Raw genomic sequence first — 22,163 nt, 5'->3', positions numbered from 1 at the left:
CTCTGGTTTTAATGTCTATGATTTTGACACACGGGCCTCCAGCCATTGAATTCACAGTGTAGCTACACTGTTGCAAATGCAATTCATTGCTGGGTCTAATAATCTGGATATGGCATGCGCAGTGGTAACATTTATTTGTGTTCTTATAGCAAAGTAACACTTTTCGTGCGCTCTTCAGATAGTATCGTTTCAATAATTTGATTTAGCTAGTTCGCCAGTTAATGTAAGGTAGCAACAATAGTACTTAGCTAGCATGCAAGCAACAATAGTACCTAGCTAGCTAACTAGCAAGCAACAGTAGTACCTAGCTAGCATGCTTGCTAGTTGACTATACAGCTTTATCTATATGAGAGTTGTTAGCCCAAATACCGATGCATTCAACTAGGCGCGCACGCGCCCCCATCCCACCCGAAGTTATGTAATGGTCTGGGCCTTTATAAATGCATTTGTTATTTGCTTGAAGCGAAAATGGTTTTAAAAAGCCGAATTAAACCCCACTTCCCCATGCACTACTGAGGGGGACAATTACTCGTGACGTCATTGCGCGGGGTCAAATAATAACCACAAAAACTCAACCTTGACATCATACATTTATATAGTGAATTAATATAAATAATTTACATCAACAATAAAATAATGACAAAATAAATTGTTGCTGCAATGTTCCTTGCTAAAATTTTGCAACGATTACGAGGGGGATCAAGGGGGTTCGAGTGACCCCACACAGTCCAAGACTTGAAGTAACGTGTAACGGCGTGGAGAGCTGGTGGCAGTTCTTGCTAAATCCTTTTACACCGCAGCAAAACTGACTGGTATAAGGCAAATTCCATGCCAAAGCCACTGTTTGGCCATGATGCTAGTAGCTAGGTAACGTTACATGTTCTGGCTGCAGGTGAAGTATACAGGAAAATGAATTAACTTTATAATTGCGTCATCAACGACATGTGTTGTATCTATGCTGCAGTGGAGCATGCATACAATAGTAACTTTGGTAATTCTCAATTTCATAAATAGATTGTCAGAAGTATCGGAATCCTGTGTTCCGCCGCGAACAAGCCCCCTTAGTGTCCCCCCACTACTTCCTCCATAGCCCCCCCCCCCCCCCCCCCCCCCCTTCTCATGGCCGCCATCTTAAGTTCCCACCTACCTGAAATTTCCGAGCTGTTTTCTTTTACTAAATTCTTATTGAAGGAGTCGTCATCCGGATAAAATCTTACTCAATCCGTGATGATAGTATTCCAAACTGTCTCTCGGTACCCAACGAGGTACGACTAGGTCCGTGGGAAGAAGTTAAAATACGGTCCGAAAGAGAGCGGGTTCGGCTCGCCGAATCTAGCATTTGCGGGGAGGAGACTTTAGACGCAGCGAAATGGTGGAGAACCGCTGCTGACAACGTGAAGAAGTATTATCTCGCGAGAAGTTGCCAGGCGCGCCACTGCAATTTTTGGGACAAGTAGTTGGAAGACAGTGCGTTGATTGCTTTAGTTGAAATTCTAGCAAATCCCATGATAATTTGGGGGTTCATGTTTTGTTTCTATTCTCTGGTTAGATTTTAGATTATTTTCATGCAATGTACTCCACTAGGGTTTCATTCATTTACCTGGTTACTGCAAATGTTTATTCTATTTCCATATAAAAGTACACAATTCCCCTACTCCTGCACCTTTCTGTAATGTATTTGTGGTTTCTACAAACCCAAATGGACTCAATAATGCAAAAAAAAAAGTAACCTTATAAACCTTACAAATCGAAATAGCATTCATTACTAGATACTGGTAGATAAAAGCTTTCATTGTAAATCATAACAGGGCTTTGAATGGTACAATAAGTAAATCACCATTGTCAAATCAAGAACCTATTTGACAGGGAATATGAATTACCATTACTTCTTTGGTGGTCACAAAACACTTTAGCCATTTACAATTGTACAGATGGGTCAGGATGCTGAAATTGGACTAGGTGCTTGCCTACCATTGTCTCTACTTAAGGCGTTAGTGCTGGGCTGGAACAAAATCCTGCTCTCCAAGGTCGGCGTTGGAGCTCCACGCTGTATGCGCTCTCCAAATAAACTTAAATTCTGGAAAGCACAAAAGATGCACAAAAATGTCAGAGTACATTAAGATGTGCTGTCATCCCTTTGAAGTTGCTGAACTTTGACATATTTAGACACCAAGACAACCAAAACAAATAAAAGACCCACAATCAAGTAACCAACAGTTATTTTAATAATTCATCTTTGTGGACTATAGGGGAAGAGGTTTGAAAGGTATAAAATGGCCTTATTAAAATAAATCGACCCAAATGTCTTTTCCTTCTCTCAGTATACCCTTAGTCCAGTCCTGTGTACCGATTCTTTTTTTCCAAGCCTCCTGTCCCATTCTTCCATGTATATAAATTATCTTTGTTCATGGAGCATCAATGTGAAAATGACTTGCCGGCAGGCATTCATAGTCCAAAATGTGATGTGACACCAACACAAACCTCCCTCAGTGTATTCATCATATATTCAAAGATCTGATCCATGAAGAAGCCAGAGGTTGTTATGGTTGTGTCTTACTCACATTCACAAGCATTTCCTTTTTCCGTCAAACAACTGTTACTGCCTGATGTGGAACAACTTGAAATTGTTACTAAAGGGGAGTGCATTGGTGATACCTGAAACAATGACAAATAACAGTGAATATATTTATTATCATTATAGAAGATAAAATGTTAACAATAATTACAAAGGCAATTTCACTAGACTACTATATTAGGGTCCTGCTCATATGTCAAGTCAGAAGAGAAATATTGTCCACCGTGTCGGCACAGTATACATCATCAGTCTTTCTATTAAATACAAGAGTTGGAGCCAAGGATCTTAGATCACAGAGGAGTGGTGAGAAGAGGTACAGAAGCATACGGTTCTTTATAGATTTAGAATCTTCAAAACTTTCATCAATAATCTAGTCTTTTCACAATTACAGAGGACACCAAAAAAAAAGAACCAGAGAAATATACTGTGCTACCATAATTATTTTGCTCATCCAGAAAACATCCCAACGTTTTATTTATGCAAAGGGATTTATATATCACCATGAGTTGGAACCAGAGTAGGATGAACGATTCATGTGTACAAAATTTGCACATCTCTCAGAGCTCATCTTATCAAACCTGAAAAAGCTTGCTTGAAACCTGATCATATTCAATTGGGAAAGCCTTTTCTCTGCCTCTTTGTTCAGCTACCATTATTGTATACATCATATGGACAAAGAACAAACCTTAAAATAATAAAACACGAGGAAGCACAGAAACCATGTACCTTAAAATTGCACTGATTGAACCATTGTGAATGTGCTGACTCGCCCCCATACAAGTCTCCTCATATCCCTTCCCTATCTTCAACCCCAGAAACACCCTTTGGGGGGCTCATTGGTCTAGATCAGAGATGGACAACTCTAGTCATCAGGGACCTGATTGGTGTTACACTTTTGCCCCAGCTAACACACCTGACTTAATTATCAACTAATCATGATCTTCAGTTTATAATCAAATTCATTTGAATCAGCTGAGTTTACTAGGGATGGGGGGAAAAGTGTAACACCACTCCAGCCCCGAGGACTGGAGTTGCCCATCTCTGGTCTAGAGCCTTAGTGAGTTGTGTGTTTCAGGAAGCAGAGTGAGAGCAGCAAAGTAATCCTGATGTTTCCCTTTGACTCCTCCGGTGTGACCCTGTACTATCTGGACTCGCTGTCTTTGTGAGAGTACATGGCCAAGTCCCCGGGCCCACCCAGTCTGCGGGTCGGGGTGGAAGACCTGCTGGTCACAGATGGAATGAGCGGAGGGGGGGCTCCTACGGACAGTGCCCCCACCAGGCCAGCAGGGGTCTTGGCCAGGATGCCGTTGGGCACGTGGTGCGCGTGTAGAGGCCCCAGGCGGGAGTAAAGGCCGGGGTGGTGGGGCGAGTGGGTGGAAGCTCCAGGCTGATGGAGGTGTGAGTGGGAGAGCATCCCAGCGTGCAGCTGCTCCAGGTGGGCAGAGTGAGAACCCGGTGGGAGGTGGGAGCCCGAGAGGTGCGGGTGAGAATGCATCCCAAAGTAGCGTGCCCTTTCAAAGTCTTCCCTCAGGATCTGGGCACGCTGCTGCTCATCAATGAGCACGCCACCTTGGGGACCCAGCTGGGGAGGGCGGTCGAAGTTGTGGGCCATCAGGCCAAACTCCTGGCGGGCCGAGGAGGTGGAGGAGGTAGGAGGGTGGTGGTGAGGGTTGTTTGCAGCCACCGCTGCTGCCATGGCAGCCGCCCTCTCAGCCTCCAAGAAGCGCTGAGCGTGCTGGTTCTGGAGCAGCCGGGCCAGGTGGGGGTCGGAGCGCAGCGCCAGGTGGGGGTCCGAACGCAGAGCCATGGCCTCCCGGCGTTGCTGCTGCTGCTGTTGGGCAGCCAGCTCCCTCCATGGGTCCCATGGGAAGCTGTGGGGGTGCTGGCCATGCCCCTGGGGCGGGCCGTGGGGATGGGTGGAGAACCTCTCTCCCCCTGGACCCACTACTATCCCGCCAGCCCCTTGTGTGCTCCCTAGGTAGGCCTCAATGGCGGCCTGCGCTCGGGAGCGCTCCAGGATGGAGAGGTGATGGTGAGGGTTGTGCGGGGTGGGAGGAGGCAGGGGCAAGCCGGGTGTGGGAGTCAGAGAGCGAGAAGAGGGGGTGGCGGAACGGTGGAGGTGAGGGCGGCTGTTGGGCCGATCGTAGTTGTGGCTGGGGGGCAGGGGAGGCGGCAGGGAGATTGGCACGGGCTCCGGTTCCTCCTTCCGCTCCTCCTTGACCTTGACCGGGGGGAAGAGGGGGGGAGGCTTGGGCAACGGGGTGGTGGTTCGGTCAGGCTTCTTGGCCTGGGACAGAGAGGTGACTGTGGCTGAGGATAAGGCAGGGGGGCCTCCCTCTCTTTGTGAGGAGTGGGAGAGTTCGTTATGTAGGCCGTGCTGCGCTGGGGGCTGCTGACGGGGGTACAGATCCAAGGGCGAGGCGGCGCCGGGTCCTGAGGGTGGGGGAGTCGTCAGCACAGAGGAAGAAGAGGAGCGAGGCCTGTCTCTGTCTGCTGCAGCTGCTGAGGACGAAGGGCCTGGTGGAGGTGGCCTGGAGGAGAGCGGTCTCTTGTCCCCGTCTCTGTCCCTCTCTCGGTCCCTGCTGTGGCTGCGTGTCAGATCCTCAGTGAGACCGCTGGGGCCTCCCAGGGGGCCCCCATGTCCGTTGATGTGGGAGACAGGGGTGCTGCTGCGATGCTGCTGGAGCTTGAGGGCCGGGGCGACCGGAGACATCCGCACAGGTTGACGACCATATAGCATATTGTCTCTGAAAAAGAGGATAGAAGTTGATCAGTGGTTGCGGGGAGAGGTATACCAATTAAGCACTCAAATCAAAAACAGCATTAAAAATGTGTTGAGTAACGTGAACCGAATCAGACAGAAAACTACTATAGAAAGATAAGTTCAAACAACATATTTAGGAACTAGGTTGATGAAATATGTTTGAGTGAGGCCGTTGTCTCTCACCGGTCTTTCTCATCTTTGATGTGAATAATCTCTCTCCTCTCCATGTCCTTCCCCGGGTCCCGCTCATCCCTCTTCTCACTCCCCTTGGCCCAGCTGGGGCCGGCAAATGGGGGAGGCCCACTGTGCAGCCGGTTCCATGGGTCATGAGGGTTTGGTAAGCCCCCGACCGCAGGAGGCTCCTTGTGGCCAAACACTGAGCTGTTAGCTAGAGACGGAAAGACGTTGGAGTAATGTTAGTCATTTCAGTAGACAGTACAAATTATTATCGAAGGAGTAAGGACAAACGATTGTTCCTTTTTGAGGAAGGAAATGGTGACTCACCCAGTGTAGGGCTGCCCAGTCCCCCGAAGGCACCAGAGCCCAGGGCTCCGAGAGGTGCGAACGGAGGTGAGCGGCCGTACGGGTCTGCAACACATGCGCATATAAACATCAGGACTGAAGCGGACACAAACCTTACAGCATCAAACCTCTGGCAATACTCACTATTTGTGTTCAGACTCACTGGAGCACAATCTACTTTAGTCGCATGTTCTAAAGTTACTATGCTTCAATTGATTATCTAGGCTAATACAGTGTTTCAGTGACCTGTGAATATGCTAAACAAAGCAGTTTCTTGAGACGGTGTATCAAAATAAGAATTGTTTACCAAGGGTGCAAGTGGCACAGATAAGACCTTTGAAGCAGTCTCTTACCTAAGTGTGCAGTTGGGGTGAGGAAAGATGAGTGGGGCGTTGATGGTGGGATGAAAGGAGATGATGGATTGACTCCACCTGAGGGAAAAGGGGGCACACACCAAAATGTCAAATAATATGCACACCTCTACATAAGACTTTAAAAAGGTACTCAGTCATTCTGAAAAGTACTTTCTCTCATATAGCTAACTAAGAAGTTTGAAAAGACAGGCTGAGTGGGCAGGGAGCTTATATTCATGAGCTTGCCTTGACTGACAGCTCTTCGAAACGCCCATGCCAAGCAACTTGGATGCAGTGAGAAATGTTGCAGTAAAATCCTCAAGCGAATTTGGTGACACAGAAAGCAACTCAGTGAAATTGCATCAATTCTATCATAAAAATATACATCTCCCGTTTGGCATGTCTCTTGTGGAGCATTTCACAGCAGCACTGATGGATGTGTTGACAACTGCGTCTGCATTTTTAACAACCCCCTCCTTTTGTTCAATGCTATCTGAAGACCTAGCTAGCCAGTAACTAGTTAACACCACACATAGATGAAAGGGGAAACACAAGTATCTTTGCCATCAATGAATAGGGTAAACTTTTAATTACATTTGCTAGCACCCTACAGTGACATTTTGGCACCAGTAGAGTAGCTATTTCAACCAAGTCCCTCTGCAAACATGCCTTCTCCGATGTTGGTTACAAGGCGGTACTTACTTAAATTAGGTACGTGAATATCATGTTACCATTGGTGTATTAAAATGAGAGTTCAGGTGATGTCCCCTTAATAACGAATCTAAGTGCTTGATATGGGGGAGCAAACCCGTAACTTTATCAATGTAGAAGCAACAATAATTTTCACAGGTCGGTCATCATACTGGTTTCCTTCAAATATCATCCCATTTCATGAAAAACATGATTGACTGTTCATGACCTTTAAACATTGCACATATCAGATGCCAAATTTGATAAATCCACTATCCATAATAAAAACTATAAACAATTTACTAACTATTTGCAATGTCAGGGAATCTTTTCTCTTTTCCTGTGGTTTTTGAACAGCCCATAGTTCTCTCTTTATGGTGCAAACAATTGCTGCCCCTTTTCTTCGAACATATCTGGCAAGACCACAAAAGCACCCACCAGCAGCTGTGAAGAGGCTGGCAGGTCGGTTCAGGTCGTGGGCAGATGGAAGGCCACCTCCGAGGGGCCCCAGAGGGCCCAGACCCCCGGCCCCTGGAAGACGAGCCAGCAGCTCGTTACGGAAGTCCAGCTTGTGAGGATCTGCCTGCATCAGCTGAGAAAGAGGGGAGTGGTGGTTAGTCAATGCAATGGCCATAGCATTTGTCAAGTGAGATGAGGGCAGTGGAAGGTAGGCCCCTAAATGGCAGGTAATCAAAGAAAGAAAACAAGTCGGTGGGCAGTATGATGCAGAAAACTTTAGAGAACTATTTACAGATAATACATATAATAGGAGCAGATTAGAATATTGTTTACAGATCAGCAATTGCAAATAGCTTTTTCAATAAACATGGACAACTAAACCAATATTGTTACGATTTTTTATATTGACATCTGATCATGTTTGAGTGGTCAAATTTCCCCGAAATACTTTCTAATACAGATTGGATCAGAATGAAGTCAAATAATAAAACATTTAAAAAGTGAGAAATGTTTCACAAGTCATTACCTTCACCTTCTTCTGATGGCTCAGAATCATCCATGCCACACGTACATGCATTGCACACCACTTCCCTGGTTTCTGTGTATTCAAAAACACATGATTGACTGTGATCCTGTTTAGCTTGCATTAAGACTTAAGGCCTTTGCACAGAGTCAGATGCAATGGTGTTAATGTCTGCCGTATGAAATGTTTGTCTGGCATAGCATGAACGTGAGTATGGTGGAAGAAGTACAGTTAAGGCAAACAGCATTAATAAACAAATTATGGGTCAGTTTATTTATCCGAGACAAAAAAAAAATGTTAAAAATATCAGAATCCTTCTGATTCCAAAATGAGTAATGACGGAAAGTTGCAGAGTTTCACAGTAGGTGTGCCAAAAGTCAGAGAAGAAGTCAGACTTGGTGTGCAAGGGCGTTTAGTCTAATAGTTTTGAATCTGACCAAGAGTTAGTAGGAACACCAACAGAACAGTGACAGTATCATAACACTTTTAAAAAATGTTTTCAAGGGCTGACAAAGCAGCCGACTTTTCTTACATTACTGACTTTCAACGATGTCCCAAATGGATCAGTTAGCTAAAAAACAAAAAGGAGTAGTAAACCATGTTTGTTAAAGGCCCAATGCAGCCGTTATTATAACAATATCAAATCATTTCTGGGTAACAATTAAGTACCTTGCTGTGATTTTAATTGAAAACAATGGTCAAAAAGAAACAAATAGCTTCTTAGCAAAGAGCAATTTCTCGAGCAAGAATTTTGCTATGGCTGTCTGGGAGTGGTTTGAGTGGGAAAACAGATAATTAGCTGTCATTGGCAGAAGTTTCAAACTCATTCTTATTGCTCTATTAACTAATTTACCACATGGTAATGTCATCATGAAAGGCTAAAACTCCATTCAACCCAAACAGGCAGAAATTTCAGGTGGTCTTTTCAAACAGCTCTTACACTAAAAGGGCATTATAATAATTTAATAAAATCATTCCAACATCAGTGTGGAAATATATATAAAACACAGGAAAATAATTTGACTGTACTGGAACCTCTAGCCAACTGTTTGCTAATTGTTGTCCACTTTTTCCTGCACTGACTACTAGGCCCAAGTCTTCGCACATAATGCCTTTATAGGCACGCGTATCGTCTATCAACTCAATCCTGTACTACAAGCTTCCGTTGTAACCATTGCCATGATATATTCTATAATGTCATAGTTACACGGAGCATCTTACCCTGGGGTCTTTGGGCTGCAGGTGGTGAGGCACACCCCCCAGTCGAGCGGTCATCTCAGGACTCGTTCTCTGGGGGGCAAGAGGCTGTATCAAAACACAGCAAATGGTTCTTCATCTAGACACAACAACATATAATAATCCATTGACTTGTAAAGGGACAATCTCTCAGGGAAATGTAGCGAAAGCGCCACTCACCTTAGGCTGGAAGGCTCCTTGCAGAGAGCTGAAGGGCCCAGTGGGAGGAAGCACAGGCTGGATGCCTGGCACTGAGGGAGCAGGGTACTGTGGGAAGAACTACACCAGCCAGCCACACATACACACAGAGAGGCTGGTTAAAACGACACTCCTCAGACCCCTACCACGTTCATCTCAACATCCACCTCAAATGTATAAACAAACACACCAATTCTGGAGCATGTAAACATAAACTCACAGTGTTTCTGTAGAGCCCCTCCATCTTGCCATACTTATCAAACTAAAAGATGAATACAAAAAGTGGTACGTTACATGCCAACACTGGCATTTCAAGGCAGAAGCTGCTCTATGAAACCCAATGTGAGAAGGGTAGCATGTCATCTCTTACCAGGTGCTGAGGCGGTGGTGCGGAGGCGTTGGGGTGCAGGAAGGGGGTGAAGTGTTGGTGTGTATGTGTGTGCTGGTGTTGGTGGTTGTGCTGGTGGAACTGGAAGGCCAGGGGCTGGACGCTGGTCTGGGAGGAGCGGCCTGAGGAGCCCGAACTGGAGCTGGCCCCCGACGGACCTCCGGGAGTAGAGCGGCCTGGCCCGCCACCGTTTGTCTCAGCCCCAGGGACGCTCCGGCGGCCCTCGCGGTCCTGCGAAGCCAGGAAGTGAGAGTTCAGGCCCTGGCGCAGCAGGTCTTGTTCTACAGTAGGGGAACAGACAGATCAGAATGGAATTATTATTAAATCAGAAACAAAGAACTCATTTTACTACACTGTGACATTAGGCTGTCCATGTACCCATAGGAAGCTAATTGCAGACCTGATTGGTAAATAAAACACAAACATTTTCAATTATGGTTGACGATCTGACTGAGGCTGTAGGATTTTAAAAAAATAGCACTAAACATTGGTGCCAACTGTACAGTACCTGCTCCTGAGTGGGACGTAAGGAGAGGAGGTGGAGGGGGAAGCCCAGGGGAGGTGGTGAACAGGGAGCCGGAACGCGAAGGGGGGCGTAGAGATCCTGACGACCCTGGACCTCTCATGAGGGACATCGACATACCGGTAGAGGGAGTTGGGGGTCGCATAGACGACAATGAAGAAGCAGCAGAAGAGGATTGTGGTTTGACTGAGGTACCGTTCCTAAGGAGAGTGAAAACAAGTTTAGACTAGAAAAAAAGGTAAATTTCCTGAAGAAAATGCGTGTTTGCTTCAGCTGTCCAAAACGGTGTGGAAGTGGAAGTAGTTGTTTTTACAGCAGAAGTAATAGTGCGAACTGCTAAGCAGACCTGGTAGTACCAGTGACTGACCTGTTGTTGATGCCCATGCTGTAGATGGATGGGTGTCGCCCAGGGAAGGTGAGGAAGGGCTTGTGTTTGGAGCGTGGCGGGCTGGGGTCGTGGTGGGGGCGGTGAAGGCCGTTGCTGCTGCCGCCGTTGAGCTGGCCGGGCCGTGTGACCGTGGCCGGGGAGAGGGACGGCAGGCAGGAGAAGGAGGTAGACAGGGGCTCGGGGTAAGGCGGCTCCAGGCTCCTCTCCTGGCTGCGCTCCAGGCCAGAGACACGTGGGGTGACCGCCAGCCGCGAGAGGCCACAGCGGCCTGGTAGTGGTAGTAGAGGGCAGCCTTTGCCCATAGAAGAGGCAACACTCACAGGGATAGGCTCCATAACTAAAGGGCGAGAAAAAAAACACTGCATAATTTCAAATGAGTGCATACTTTGTTTCACCCCAATGGTCCTAATGTGGAATCAGTACCCTTACTGATATCATGGACAGTAATGGTTTGAGAAGATTCCATTTTAAAGATACATACATATTACCAGGCAACTCCTTTTTTCAATATTTACAATTTAGATCAGCTATGCTATGCCCTTCGGAAACCCACCTACCGAAACATCCAATAATGGAATTTATAAATAAATTCTCTGGGCTCTCGAAAAGACTGATCACTATAATATATAAACACCTTTTTGGAAAGATCATATTCTGAGCGAGTCATTAAAAAAGTATGGTCCACAGATCTAATTGAATCTGAACCTTTAACTGGAAAAGAATATGGAAAAACTTGACCTTCGCATCCCGTAATCCGAACGACCAACTACAAAATACACGAATTCAAATAGTCAATGCCTCCATCTATTACGTTACTTAACAATTATAGTTCCTTGAATCTCTCAGAGAAGAATACTGCTAGCAGGCAGCACTGCCAAAAAAAAAAAAAGATGTTGGCTCAGATGGAAACCACATCCCTCCCATTTAACCGGTGAACACAGTTACTATTAGAAGTTCAAACAGAATTATCGTCAGTGAGAATGAATGGTAATAGTCAAGGAGCAATTGAGGCCTGGGCAAATATACTTGACTCTAAAGAACAATCTCAGCTAAAGCCCAACACCTTCAAACCAATTATATATATTTATATAGACTATTGTTACTTTCTTTGCTTTCAGGCCCACGGGGAAGGGGTGGTACGGGGGAAGGGAATATAAGTGGAGAAACGGGGGATGGATAGGTGGAGAAATAAGCAATCCTGTTTTTTGGGTGGATTGGTAAGGGGTGGGAGGCATGCTGTGGTGGGCGGGGGCATGGTTTCCGGGTGGGAGTAGAGGATGCGGGGAGGTGGCATGGGTTCTTTGTATGCATTCATTTTATTGTTTTTGTACCCGCAACCCCCCTCTGAAAAAAGAAAATTACAAAACTGAATAAAAAAAATTATCAATGAGTGCACACTGAAAACAAAAGTCACCAAATGACAAGAGCATAATTATAAAGCAAAGGCATACGGCTATGGGAATGAGAGAACAACATTTTACCTTTCCTGGTGCTAACAGTGAACATTGGCTCCAAGTCATTGTCAGAGGCCTAGGGGGATGAGAGGAAAAACACAGTAGGTAAATCTAAACCTAACAATAGGCAGGAACAATAGTGCAACTCCAAAAATGAATCTTAATTTTGTGTGGTTTGATTCAAGCAGTACCTTACCTTATCTGCTGACTCGCTCTCTGTGTCACACTAAAAGAAACCATAATAATAAAAAAATAAAAATTGCTACATTTAGATGTGCCACAACATTTGAAACACTGTCCTATGGACAGCTTAAGTACTGTATCAATAGAAGTATAAAGAAACTTACAATGTAGCCAGTCTCCAAGAAGAGGATGCTCCCAACCTAAACAAATTCTCACAGTTAATATGTAAAATAGGTGGTAATCACCTTCAACATAAATGTAAATGTTGGCCCAAGCCTTAGGCAGAGCAGGTGGGACATTACAGGTTATGCAGGATCTGTATCCTGAGATAGTTCAGACATCAAAGCCTTTCCAGAATCAATTTGTACTTCTTCTGCAACTCCCAGCCTAGTAGTTTTGAGGAGGTCCCTTGGCTTCAACTTTGCAGATGGTTTTATTGGGTTGCTATTCTTGCCTTCACATTCTTTGACTGACTTTTTCAGGACTAAACACCCTTGAATTTCCAAATTATACTGTGTAGGCTAGCCGTTCCCTAGGTTGGGATACATAACACCTGAAAATCCAGTGTCAAAGAGCAGTCGTACTCTAAATATAGTTTCCCCATCGACAGGGTATTTAGCAACTTGAAATAATCTTCATGTCTGTCTGACCTTGAGTCAATAAATCCCCATCGTTCCATTTGACGCTCGGCCGACACGTTGCTATAAGTTGTCACTATTAAGTGTTACTCAGCCAGTGCTCCTACTAGCCCTGAAGGCCATTAAAGGTTTTGAATTCACTTCAGTCTAAATATTTGAGATGAACAGGCCAGCTATTTCCCAAAAACAAGAGACAAATGGGTCGCAATAGCATGGCAACCATACCGCCGGTGTGCTGCTTACCTTCACCTCTGTCTTTCTTCTCTTCTTTCTGTTCCTATTACAACAGCTGTGGGAGATGCTGGGTATGGCCCCTTCCTCTGGCTCTGAGACGAGCCCTCTGCCATTCTCCTTTGGGCCCCTCTTTCTCTTGCTCCCCCTTCCCATGAGCATGGCGGCACGTTGGTTAGGCTTCATGGAGCATTCCATCTTGATAGAAGATACATCGCAGTGTTAAACAAGTGGTACAAAACTGTTACAAGCTGATCAAACCGGACGCCTGTGTGCGCATGTTGATTTTGTACCCCTACACCAGACATGATCAGGATACGCAGGTTGAAATATCAAAACAAAAACTGAACCAATTATATTAATTTGGGGACAGATCGAAAAGCATTAAACATTTATGGCAATTTAGCTAGCTTGCTGTTGCTAGCTAATTTGTTCTGGTATATAAACATTGGGTTGTTATTTTACCTGAAATGCACAAGGTCCTCTACTCTGACAATTAATCCATAGATGAGAAAGGAATTCAGTTAACCGTTTTGTCACCTTCCTCAGGCTTCTTTTTTACTTCTTTGGACTTTATATGGCGGTTGGCAACCAACTTAACAGTGCATTACTACAACCGACTGGAGTGAGGACGTCAGTTCATCTTTCATATCACCCACGTGGGTATATGCTCCTAAACACCAATGAGGAGATGGCTCGTGGGTATACGCTCTTAAAAACCATTGAGGAGATGGGAGAGAACGGACTTGCAGCGCGTTGAGTGTCACAAATAGAACCTATTTCTATTTTAGCGCCTGGCCACGCAGACGCTTGCTGAGGCGCACGAACAGTGTGGGTGCAATGATTGATGTATGTGTACACTTATTTTGCCACGCACGCGAGCGGTGTGGTCAGCATGTTAGGTTTACTGAAACAATGACAACGATTTGATTGACTTCCTAGTATTTCCCAGAATTTCGCACGCAAGTTTTAAGCAGCTCATGCCTTGCCTTGATAGCCACCAAGGACCTTCTTGCCACCGACATTTAATTGGCCAAAAAACAAATGAAGCCTCGACTGAGAAATTAATAGCATAGTCAGTGATGACTTGCCCTGACACGATTTCAGATTGGTTACAATGATATTGCATGTTTTAGCAACTCAGTTTTGAAGGTTGTCTAAAGTATGGATACTGGATTGCTGCCATTCAACTGCCCCCAGAGCATGCTACACTACATGACCAAAAGTATGTGGACACCTGCTCATCAAACATCTTATTCCAAAATCATGGTCATTAATATGCCCCCAACCCCCTATGCTGCTATAACAGGCTCCACTCTTCTGGGAAGGCTTTCTACTCAATGTTGGAACATTGCTGCAGGGACTTGCTTCTATTCAGCCACAAGAGCATTAGTGTGGTCGGGCACTGATGTTGGGTGATTAGGCCTGGCTCGCAGCTGGAATTCCAATTCACACCAAAGGTGTTCGATGGGATTGAGGTCAGGGCTCTGTGCAGGACACTCAATTTCTCCCACACCGATCTCGACAAACTATTTCTGTATGGACCTCGCTTTGTGCATGCTGGCATTGTCATGCCGAAACAGGAAAGGGCCTTCCCCAAAATGTTCCCACAAAGTTTGAAGCACAGACTCATCTAGAATGTCATGCTGTAACATTAAGATGTCCTTTCACTGGAACTAAGGAGCCTAGACTAAACCATGAAAAACAGCCCCAGACCATTATTCCTTCTCCACCAAACTTTGCAGTTGGCACTACGCATTCGGGCAGGTAGCATTCTCCTGGCATCCAGCAAACCCAGATTCGTCCCTTCGGACTGCCAGATGGCGTGATTCATCACTCCAGCCGACGCTTGGCATTGCTCATGGTGAACTTAGGCTTGTGTGCAGCTGCTCGGCCACGGAAACCCATTTCATGAAGCTGCTGACAAACAGTTATTGTGCTGACGTTGCTTCCAGAGGCAGTTTGTAACTCGGTAGTGAGTGTTGCAACTGATATTGCATGGCTGTGTGCTCCATTTTATACACCTGTCAGCAACAAGTGTGGCTGAAATAGGCGAGTCCCCTAATTTTAAGGGGTGTCCACATACTTTAGTATATATAGTGTATATCAAATACGTATCCTGAAATACTGGATTGTGTGGGGTTTAAACTCAAGAGAAGAACGAGACTAGTTATTGTTGGTCTAATGTCAAGCAGATTCCTAAACCTTAATATAACCTAGGCTATTTGTATTTACATAGGGTGCTTAGAGTACACAAATAATTAAGGTTGTTAAGACACATCAGAGAAGATCATTGTATCCAATGGCTTTCATTGTTGTTGTTGATTGGATTGCTCCTCCTAAGTGTTCAAAGTGTAAATGAGCTGAATTGTAAGAAGTTCAATGCACAACTGATTCACACCTGGAGGGGATGTTAGCCTAACTAGTGACCAAGTAAAGACAAAGAGATAGAGGGAGGACAATCCACTTCTGTGGAGACCATTGTGTGCCTCCAAAAACTGTTGATGTGTGTTAGTCTGATTTATTCCAGGACCAAATGTTATTTACATAAGGTTGAAGTCCATCATATCTGAGTATTGTGTTCAGGGTAAGATTGTGCTCACATAAGGAAATACAGCTACTTACCTCCAGGGCCTCAAAGCTGATGAAGCTGGCAATTGAGAAGCCATCGATGATGTCCTCCTCGCAGGACACCGACACTCGCTTCCTCCGTCGAGGAGGCCTGTGTCTGGGGCTGGTTCGACATTCTTTACCTCCAGGACCGAGTACAGATCCTGATCCACAAATCTCCATTTCCGAGCCCGAGGAGGGCGATGTGGCCCGCTGCACAGCGAGGTCTACTCTTCTCCTGCGCCGCTCTCTGTCTCGTTGAGAACGGGAGCGTCGGCTCTGTCTGAACACACTACTTCGAATCGGACCTTCCATGTCAAAAAATCAGCACCAGTCACAGTCTGACCAAAGGCACTTGTAAAAATCCGGCACGGTGGCACTTTCCTTAGACCAAAAAGAAACACCAACACAGGCCCACAACTGAGCCCCTGTTTAAAATGGCGTTAATAGTAGTCTATTATTTAGCGTCTTTTGCGGACAGGATGGCATCTGTGCCTTTCTCTCGGCGAACTTTGACTGTCATGTCAATGCACTAAGATGTTATCTTTATTTCCAGAATTGTTGGTATTACTGTTCAGCAGGAGTAACCCTAGGAAGCTTTTGTCAAGACATGGCTGATTCTAAGTCTCAAAAGCTAGCTGGCAAGACAAAAACCAAATATGCGTATGTAAACAAAATCACTAACTCTAGCTAACTAACTTGCGTAGTTAGCTGTTTTTCCCCAAAAACGTGTATTTTATAGCAATGTTACATTTACTGATGTAATACTGAAATGTAAAGCAAACCCATCTCGTTCCAATTAAAATTTTGGTACGAGCTGACAAATGAGCTAGCTAAAATCACTCATTAGCCAATGATAGCTTAACTGCTAACTAGCTAAACGGACAATAGCTCGATAGATAGCTACCTGCCACGGAAAATAACCAGAGTAAGATGTGTTGCTAGTTTAAAGCATATATCACTGTTTAGCTAACTAATTTAGCGCAGCCACACAATTATTATAAGCAGCTAGACAGTTAACTGTTTTTGTAGCTAAGCTAACTTTAGCAATACATGAGAATTATATCCATTTGCTTGCTGCTAGCTAGGCTAATGCTACATAGATATATGTATTCAAGTGCTTTATTATGCTAACATTGGGTAGCTAATTAGCATGTGTATTGCAAACTCAATGTAGCTAGTTATCACGGAGTAGGCAACGTTACTGGAGTAAAACGCATTCTTTAAAAACCGTCTGAAATATTGATTAGTACAAAATCAATAACTACCCTGCAGCAGCTGGGGGTAAAGATAGCTAACATAATTTTTCCAGTCTGACGATGGGCCCGATACGAATGGTTGAATTATCGTAAAAGACCTAACTAATCCACAAAAATGGTTTTGTTTACACCAAGACTGACGTTATATGGCGACTGTTTGGCCACCCACCATCCGTGTGTTATCGATGTGTCTCTTCCTACACCAATTTGTTTTCGCATAACAGTCATTAAAGACGAAATTATTCAAGGCCCTACTTAAGCCTCGATCTGGAGTTCCATTGATAAGGGTGTCGACCAAGCCCCTGGCAGAACAACTCCGTCAGCGGCCCACACAATAATGCACTGTGTAGGGGGAAGTTATTTGCCGACGTTTCCGGTCGAACCAAATCTACCCTGACCACAGTCTTCAAATACACACAAAATAGCACGATTCTCCAACGACTTATTATATTTTTAAACAAATAGGATATGAAGATTTAGGCGATACTACCCTTGTCAGAAGTGCATTGCGTGCTTCAGCCAGTCCTCTTCTTCAATCTGGGTAGTTGGGAAATTGATACCACTGCAAGTACCTTGCTGCCACCAAGTGGACATAGTTGGTCTGAACATGTCAGGGTCTGTTTTAATCAGATTTGTGAAACCAAATGCATTTCAAACCTTACACTTTATGGATTTAACGTTAAGTCGTTAATTTACCACCTATTGATTTCACTCTAAATGGTTATATAATAAAGTCACTGGTCTGTGTCTGTGACTATCGCACTAAGAACATGAACGCCATGACTCTTTGGTACGCTCGTTTTGCAAGACACCGTGCCACGAAATTATTAATAAACATACCAATAAAGAGGTAATACTGCCAGTCTGTTTATTGATTGTCTCAACCAAGTGTGTTTATTTGGTGTTATACTTACTACCCAGCAGTGAATATTAGTAATTTAACGACTTAAGTGGGCACTGCCTAACCGGGACAGAAACGGCAAAAGTCTCCTTTCAAAACAAACGAACCAGTAGCATTTATGACTCAAAACTCTTTATTACGTCATATCCTGCTGGGATGGAAGTGGAGATATCTTTATGCGGAAGTATATGAAAGAAAACAAATAGGTAGACTATTCCCGAATTAAAACCTTTGAAGAGCTCTCAAACAGTATTTTCCTTTGAAATTGTCATTATCGTGATATAAACAGTCACACGAAAGACCTCATACACGGTAAGCTAACATGGAATAACTAAGCATGTGACCAATACATTTAATTTGTTACTATGACTCAACTTCTTAGCTTCTAGCAGCTAATGTTAGCTAGCTTGTTACTAAACTAGCAAGGAAACAAGCACAATAGTTTAAACAAAGACAGTACTCTGTGGTTTAAACGTCTACTCACCAGAGTAGCGTAATCAGTCTCATTTAGTTATGCATATGCCTGTTGAATTATTAGACTCCGATCAATAACCTTAAAGAGCAATTTCACAACTTTAACCTCATTTTCATTATCTACTGCAGAATAACAATGTATACATATGTGAAAACGGCGCATTTCTCTTGGAAAAAAAAAGAAGTTCTACCAGTTGACATTGAAAGTTACAGCATTATTTTCAAACACTATTGCCCTGTTCAAACCAACTGGGAACTCGGATATGAGGTCAAATCATGACGTCAGTGATCTTCAGGTCGGAAAGTCGGAGCTCAAGAAAGAGGCCCGAGTTGGAATTCCGAGTTGGATAACCGTTCAAATAGATTTTCCCAATCGTAGCTCGTTTTTTCCCGAGTTCCCAGTTGTTTTGAACGCAGCATTAAAAACACCATATGAGATTCGTGGTGACATGTGGAGCAAGACAATATCCTCACAATGGCTAGAAACTCGTTGCAGGTTTTGTCAATTAACTTTAATGGTCCTTTCAAGACAACTGGGAACTCGGGGGGGGGGGGGACTATGTCAAATCATGACATCAGCGATCTTCAGGTCGGAAAGTTGGAGCTCTAGAAAGATGTCCCGTTCAAACAACTCGGAAATCTCCGACTTCAGTGCGTTCAAGAGAACTGGAAACTCAAGGGACAAAACGAACTCCTACTGGAAGAAAAATAGTTTTGAACGGTCATCCAAGTTGGAAACTTGGGCATTTTATTAGAGCTTTCGCTTAACGACCTGAAAATGACTTACGTCATGATTTGACCTCGTTAATATTTTTTGAGTTCCCAGTTGTCTTGAAAGCACTATTAATTCTACCATGTGATGTCACAGAGAAGCATTTAAGACCTTATTTTTTAACCACAGATCATAAAAACGGGCCTTTTTTAATTTGTTTAATTTAATTAAAGGTTAACTGCCTTGCTCAGGGGCAGAACGACAGATTTTTACTTTGTCAGCTCGGGGATTCGATCCAGCAACCTTTCGGTTACCTGCCGCCCATTTAGACATATGTAGACACTGGCATGGTGCTAGAGATAATGAATATGAGGTTGAAAAGTGGTGGAATTGTCCTTTAATCTTGAATGTTAAAAAGCAGTTTAATCAGGGTCCAGCTATCTAGCTACAGTAAATTTATATAATGAGAAGTTGGCTATCTACATTAGCTATAAACAAGAATTTGTTTAGGCGCGAACAAAACGTATGCATAAAACATACCTAAAATGTGTGCCTCTTCTGGGGAAAAACTGGCACATTGTAATTAATAATGACTGACGAGAGTTAGATTTGGATTGTTTGTATTTGCTGTTTTTGTTCCTTAGATGGAGTTCCTGTTTGGGAAGAGGAAGACCCCGGAGGAGATGTTGAGGCAAAACCAGAGGGCACTGACTCGGGCCATGAGAGATCTGGACAGAGAGCGACAAAGACTGGAGCAGCAGGAGAAGAAAATCATAGCTGACATTAAGAAAATGGCCAAACAGGGACAGATGGTGAGAGAATAAGGAGGTGCTTCTACACCTGCATTGCTTGCTGTTTGGGGTTTTAGGCTGGGTTTCTGTACAGCACTTTGAGATATCAGCTGATGTAAGAAGGGCTATATAAATAAATTTGATTTGAGATAAGATGCTGTAAAGGGGAAAAGTCTTGATGCTTTAAAAAAATATATATGTATTCTCACTCCTCTGTTACCATTACAGGATGCTGTGAAGATCATGGCGAAGGACTTGGTTCGTACAAGACACTATGTGAAGAAATTCATTATGATGAAGGCAAATATCCAAGCAGTCAGTCTAAAGATCCAGACCCTCAAGTCAAACAACAGCATGGCACAAGCAATGAAAGGTGTCACCAAAGCAATGGCTACCATGAACAGACAGGTGATCGTTTCATTGTATCATTTGATTGATTCCTGTTAAACACGATCCAATTCTGTTTAAGATAACTTGCCAGTAGAACTGTAAAACACTATTAATAACCCAAAATATTTGTAGTCATTCTTGTTACCAGTGAATTGTGCCAATACATTCTATTGGCTTACATCATATGTTCACTTCCCCTACACAGATGAAGTTGCCACAGATTCAGAAGATCATGATGGAGTTTGAGCGACAGAGTGAGATCATGGACATGAAGGAGGAGATGATGAATGATGCCATAGACGATGCCATGGGTGATGAGGATGATGAAGAAGAGAGGTAGGGGGTTCATGACACAAATCTCCAGCCAAATCATTTAAATCTCAAAACCAAAGCCTGTACTACCTCAATTTGATCACAACGTTATTTGTGAATGTCATATTAATTTGTACTATTCATATTTTTTGGCATATTTATGTTAGCTGGTAAATCTATGGAAACACTAACTCTCATACTGTTTTATTTAGTGATGCTGTTGTGTCCCAAGTGTTGGACGAGCTGGGTCTCAATCTCTCTGACGAACTCTCAAGTAAGGAACATTATTGCGCTTGCAGTTAAATTTACAACTGCATTCAGTAAAATGTTGTAGTGATAAAGCTGGATGTCTCTTCATCAAGATTCCTATGAATACTGATTGATTTGATTTCCTTCCTGTTCATTTAGATCTGCCATCCACGGGAGGTAGCCTCTCTGTAGCAGGTGGGAAGAAAGCTGAACCCCAGCCAGCCCTGGCAGATGCAGATGCTGACCTTGAGGAGAGACTGAATAACCTCAGGAGAGACTGAGCGTGGAAAAACTGGCACACAACAGCACTTTGGCTGCCTGGCGTTAATACAGATGTACTCAGCAACTCAAATCTCTGTACATAGATTTATTTGGGGAACAGAAGTAGAGGAACACTGGATGGTTTCAGTGAGAACTCTGTTTTGGTATATAGCTTTTTTGTTGCAGGTATTTTTTCGCTTGCAGTATGTTATCTTTAATCAATGACGGATCAGAATCATTATCCATACAATTGTTCTCTTAAAAATGAAGCATTCTCTTTAGGGAGTATATTTTAATGGAGTTTATACACCCAGAGGCATGCATTACACACTAAATTCACTTTAAAATCATTAGATTATCCTATTAAAGTAAACATTTTGTATATACAAGTATATGTACAAGTATCATTACATTTGTACATAATCTCAACTTTTAGTGGTGTGCAGGCATACAGTACACATTGCCAGATAACATTAACATGATTTAGTAATGGTTTTACTGTTAGTTGCTTGCTTTTTATTTACTTGGTGACTTTGAATAACATAGGGGTTGAGGTTTCAACAATACCATTATCGTAACGTCCTTTGAGTTAAATGGATTCAACAAAAATACTTAAGTGGGGTAAAATGTCTACCGTTTGGCAAATCTTTCCATGTCAGATGTCCAAAAAGGGGGCACTCACTTGATGGTGCCTGGTAAAACTGAAATAGCCTTTCTATCCTAGGACTGTAGTCATTGAGTTTGATAATCAATGTAATATTTATCGAAAGGTTGATGGAAGGTGTGGTTTGTATAAGAAATTCCTATTTTGCCTTTATTCAATAAACTTTTGTGTTTTTACATTTGACAGTAAGGGGTCTGTCTTCAATACCTAAAAATGTGCTAATTTAGATTCTCTAACCCCCATGACTACAACATTTGGCTAACTAGCTCAATCTCATTTATGTAGTGGTAATACACTAAGCTCCCACGGTTTAACCTTGCTTAGAGGTTTTTTAACCACTAGATTCACATAGCTGCTGCCTTGTTTCATGGTGTGCGCTTACATGCCCATGATGTTCAAACTCAATTATACTATT

General features: G+C 43.7%; 2 protein-coding genes across 6 annotated transcripts; one reads left to right on the top strand and one right to left on the bottom strand.

Annotated features, from left to right (window-relative positions):
* Positions 1-2,202: 2,202 nt before the first annotated feature.
* Positions 2,203-17,539, bottom strand: fbrs (fibrosin). Of its 5 annotated transcripts, none has more exons than XM_038991251.1 (18): positions 15,751-17,539; positions 13,138-13,323; positions 12,421-12,456; positions 12,270-12,299; positions 12,101-12,149; positions 10,599-10,956; positions 10,217-10,431; positions 9,691-9,989; positions 9,541-9,582; positions 9,303-9,401; positions 9,108-9,191; positions 8,419-8,457; positions 7,890-7,961; positions 7,343-7,496; positions 6,215-6,292; positions 5,844-5,927; positions 5,523-5,727; positions 2,203-5,322 (listed from the first exon to the last, which is right to left on the bottom strand). In XM_038991251.1, the coding sequence occupies exons 1-18, from the start codon at positions 16,048-16,050 to the stop codon at positions 3,717-3,719; spliced, it is 3,936 nt and encodes a 1,311-aa protein (XP_038847179.1). In that variant the 5' UTR covers positions 16,051-17,539; the 3' UTR covers positions 2,203-3,716. The 5 variants fall into 5 exon arrangements, with proteins under 5 accessions (XP_038847179.1, XP_038847180.1, XP_038847181.1 ...); XM_038991252.1 differs by having other exon boundaries at positions 9,108-9,176; XM_038991253.1 differs by lacking the exon at positions 8,419-8,457.
* A 519-nt stretch (positions 17,540-18,058) lies between these two features.
* LOC120046207 (charged multivesicular body protein 2a-like) lies at positions 18,059-21,931 on the top strand. The gene is made up of 6 exons (XM_038991250.1): positions 18,059-18,207; positions 19,726-19,893; positions 20,101-20,280; positions 20,468-20,598; positions 20,787-20,848; positions 20,983-21,931. The coding sequence occupies exons 2-6, from the start codon at positions 19,726-19,728 to the stop codon at positions 21,102-21,104; spliced, it is 663 nt and encodes a 220-aa protein (XP_038847178.1). The 5' UTR covers positions 18,059-18,207; the 3' UTR covers positions 21,105-21,931.
* Positions 21,932-22,163: the final 232 nt, after the last annotated feature.

Source organism: Salvelinus namaycush, chromosome 4 (genome assembly GCF_016432855.1).
Source record: "Salvelinus namaycush isolate Seneca chromosome 4, SaNama_1.0, whole genome shotgun sequence".
Classification (NCBI taxonomy): domain Eukaryota; kingdom Metazoa; phylum Chordata; class Actinopteri; order Salmoniformes; family Salmonidae; genus Salvelinus; species Salvelinus namaycush.
Note: the sequence above shows the minus strand (reverse complement) of the source record. Positions and strands in the feature narration are given on the sequence as shown.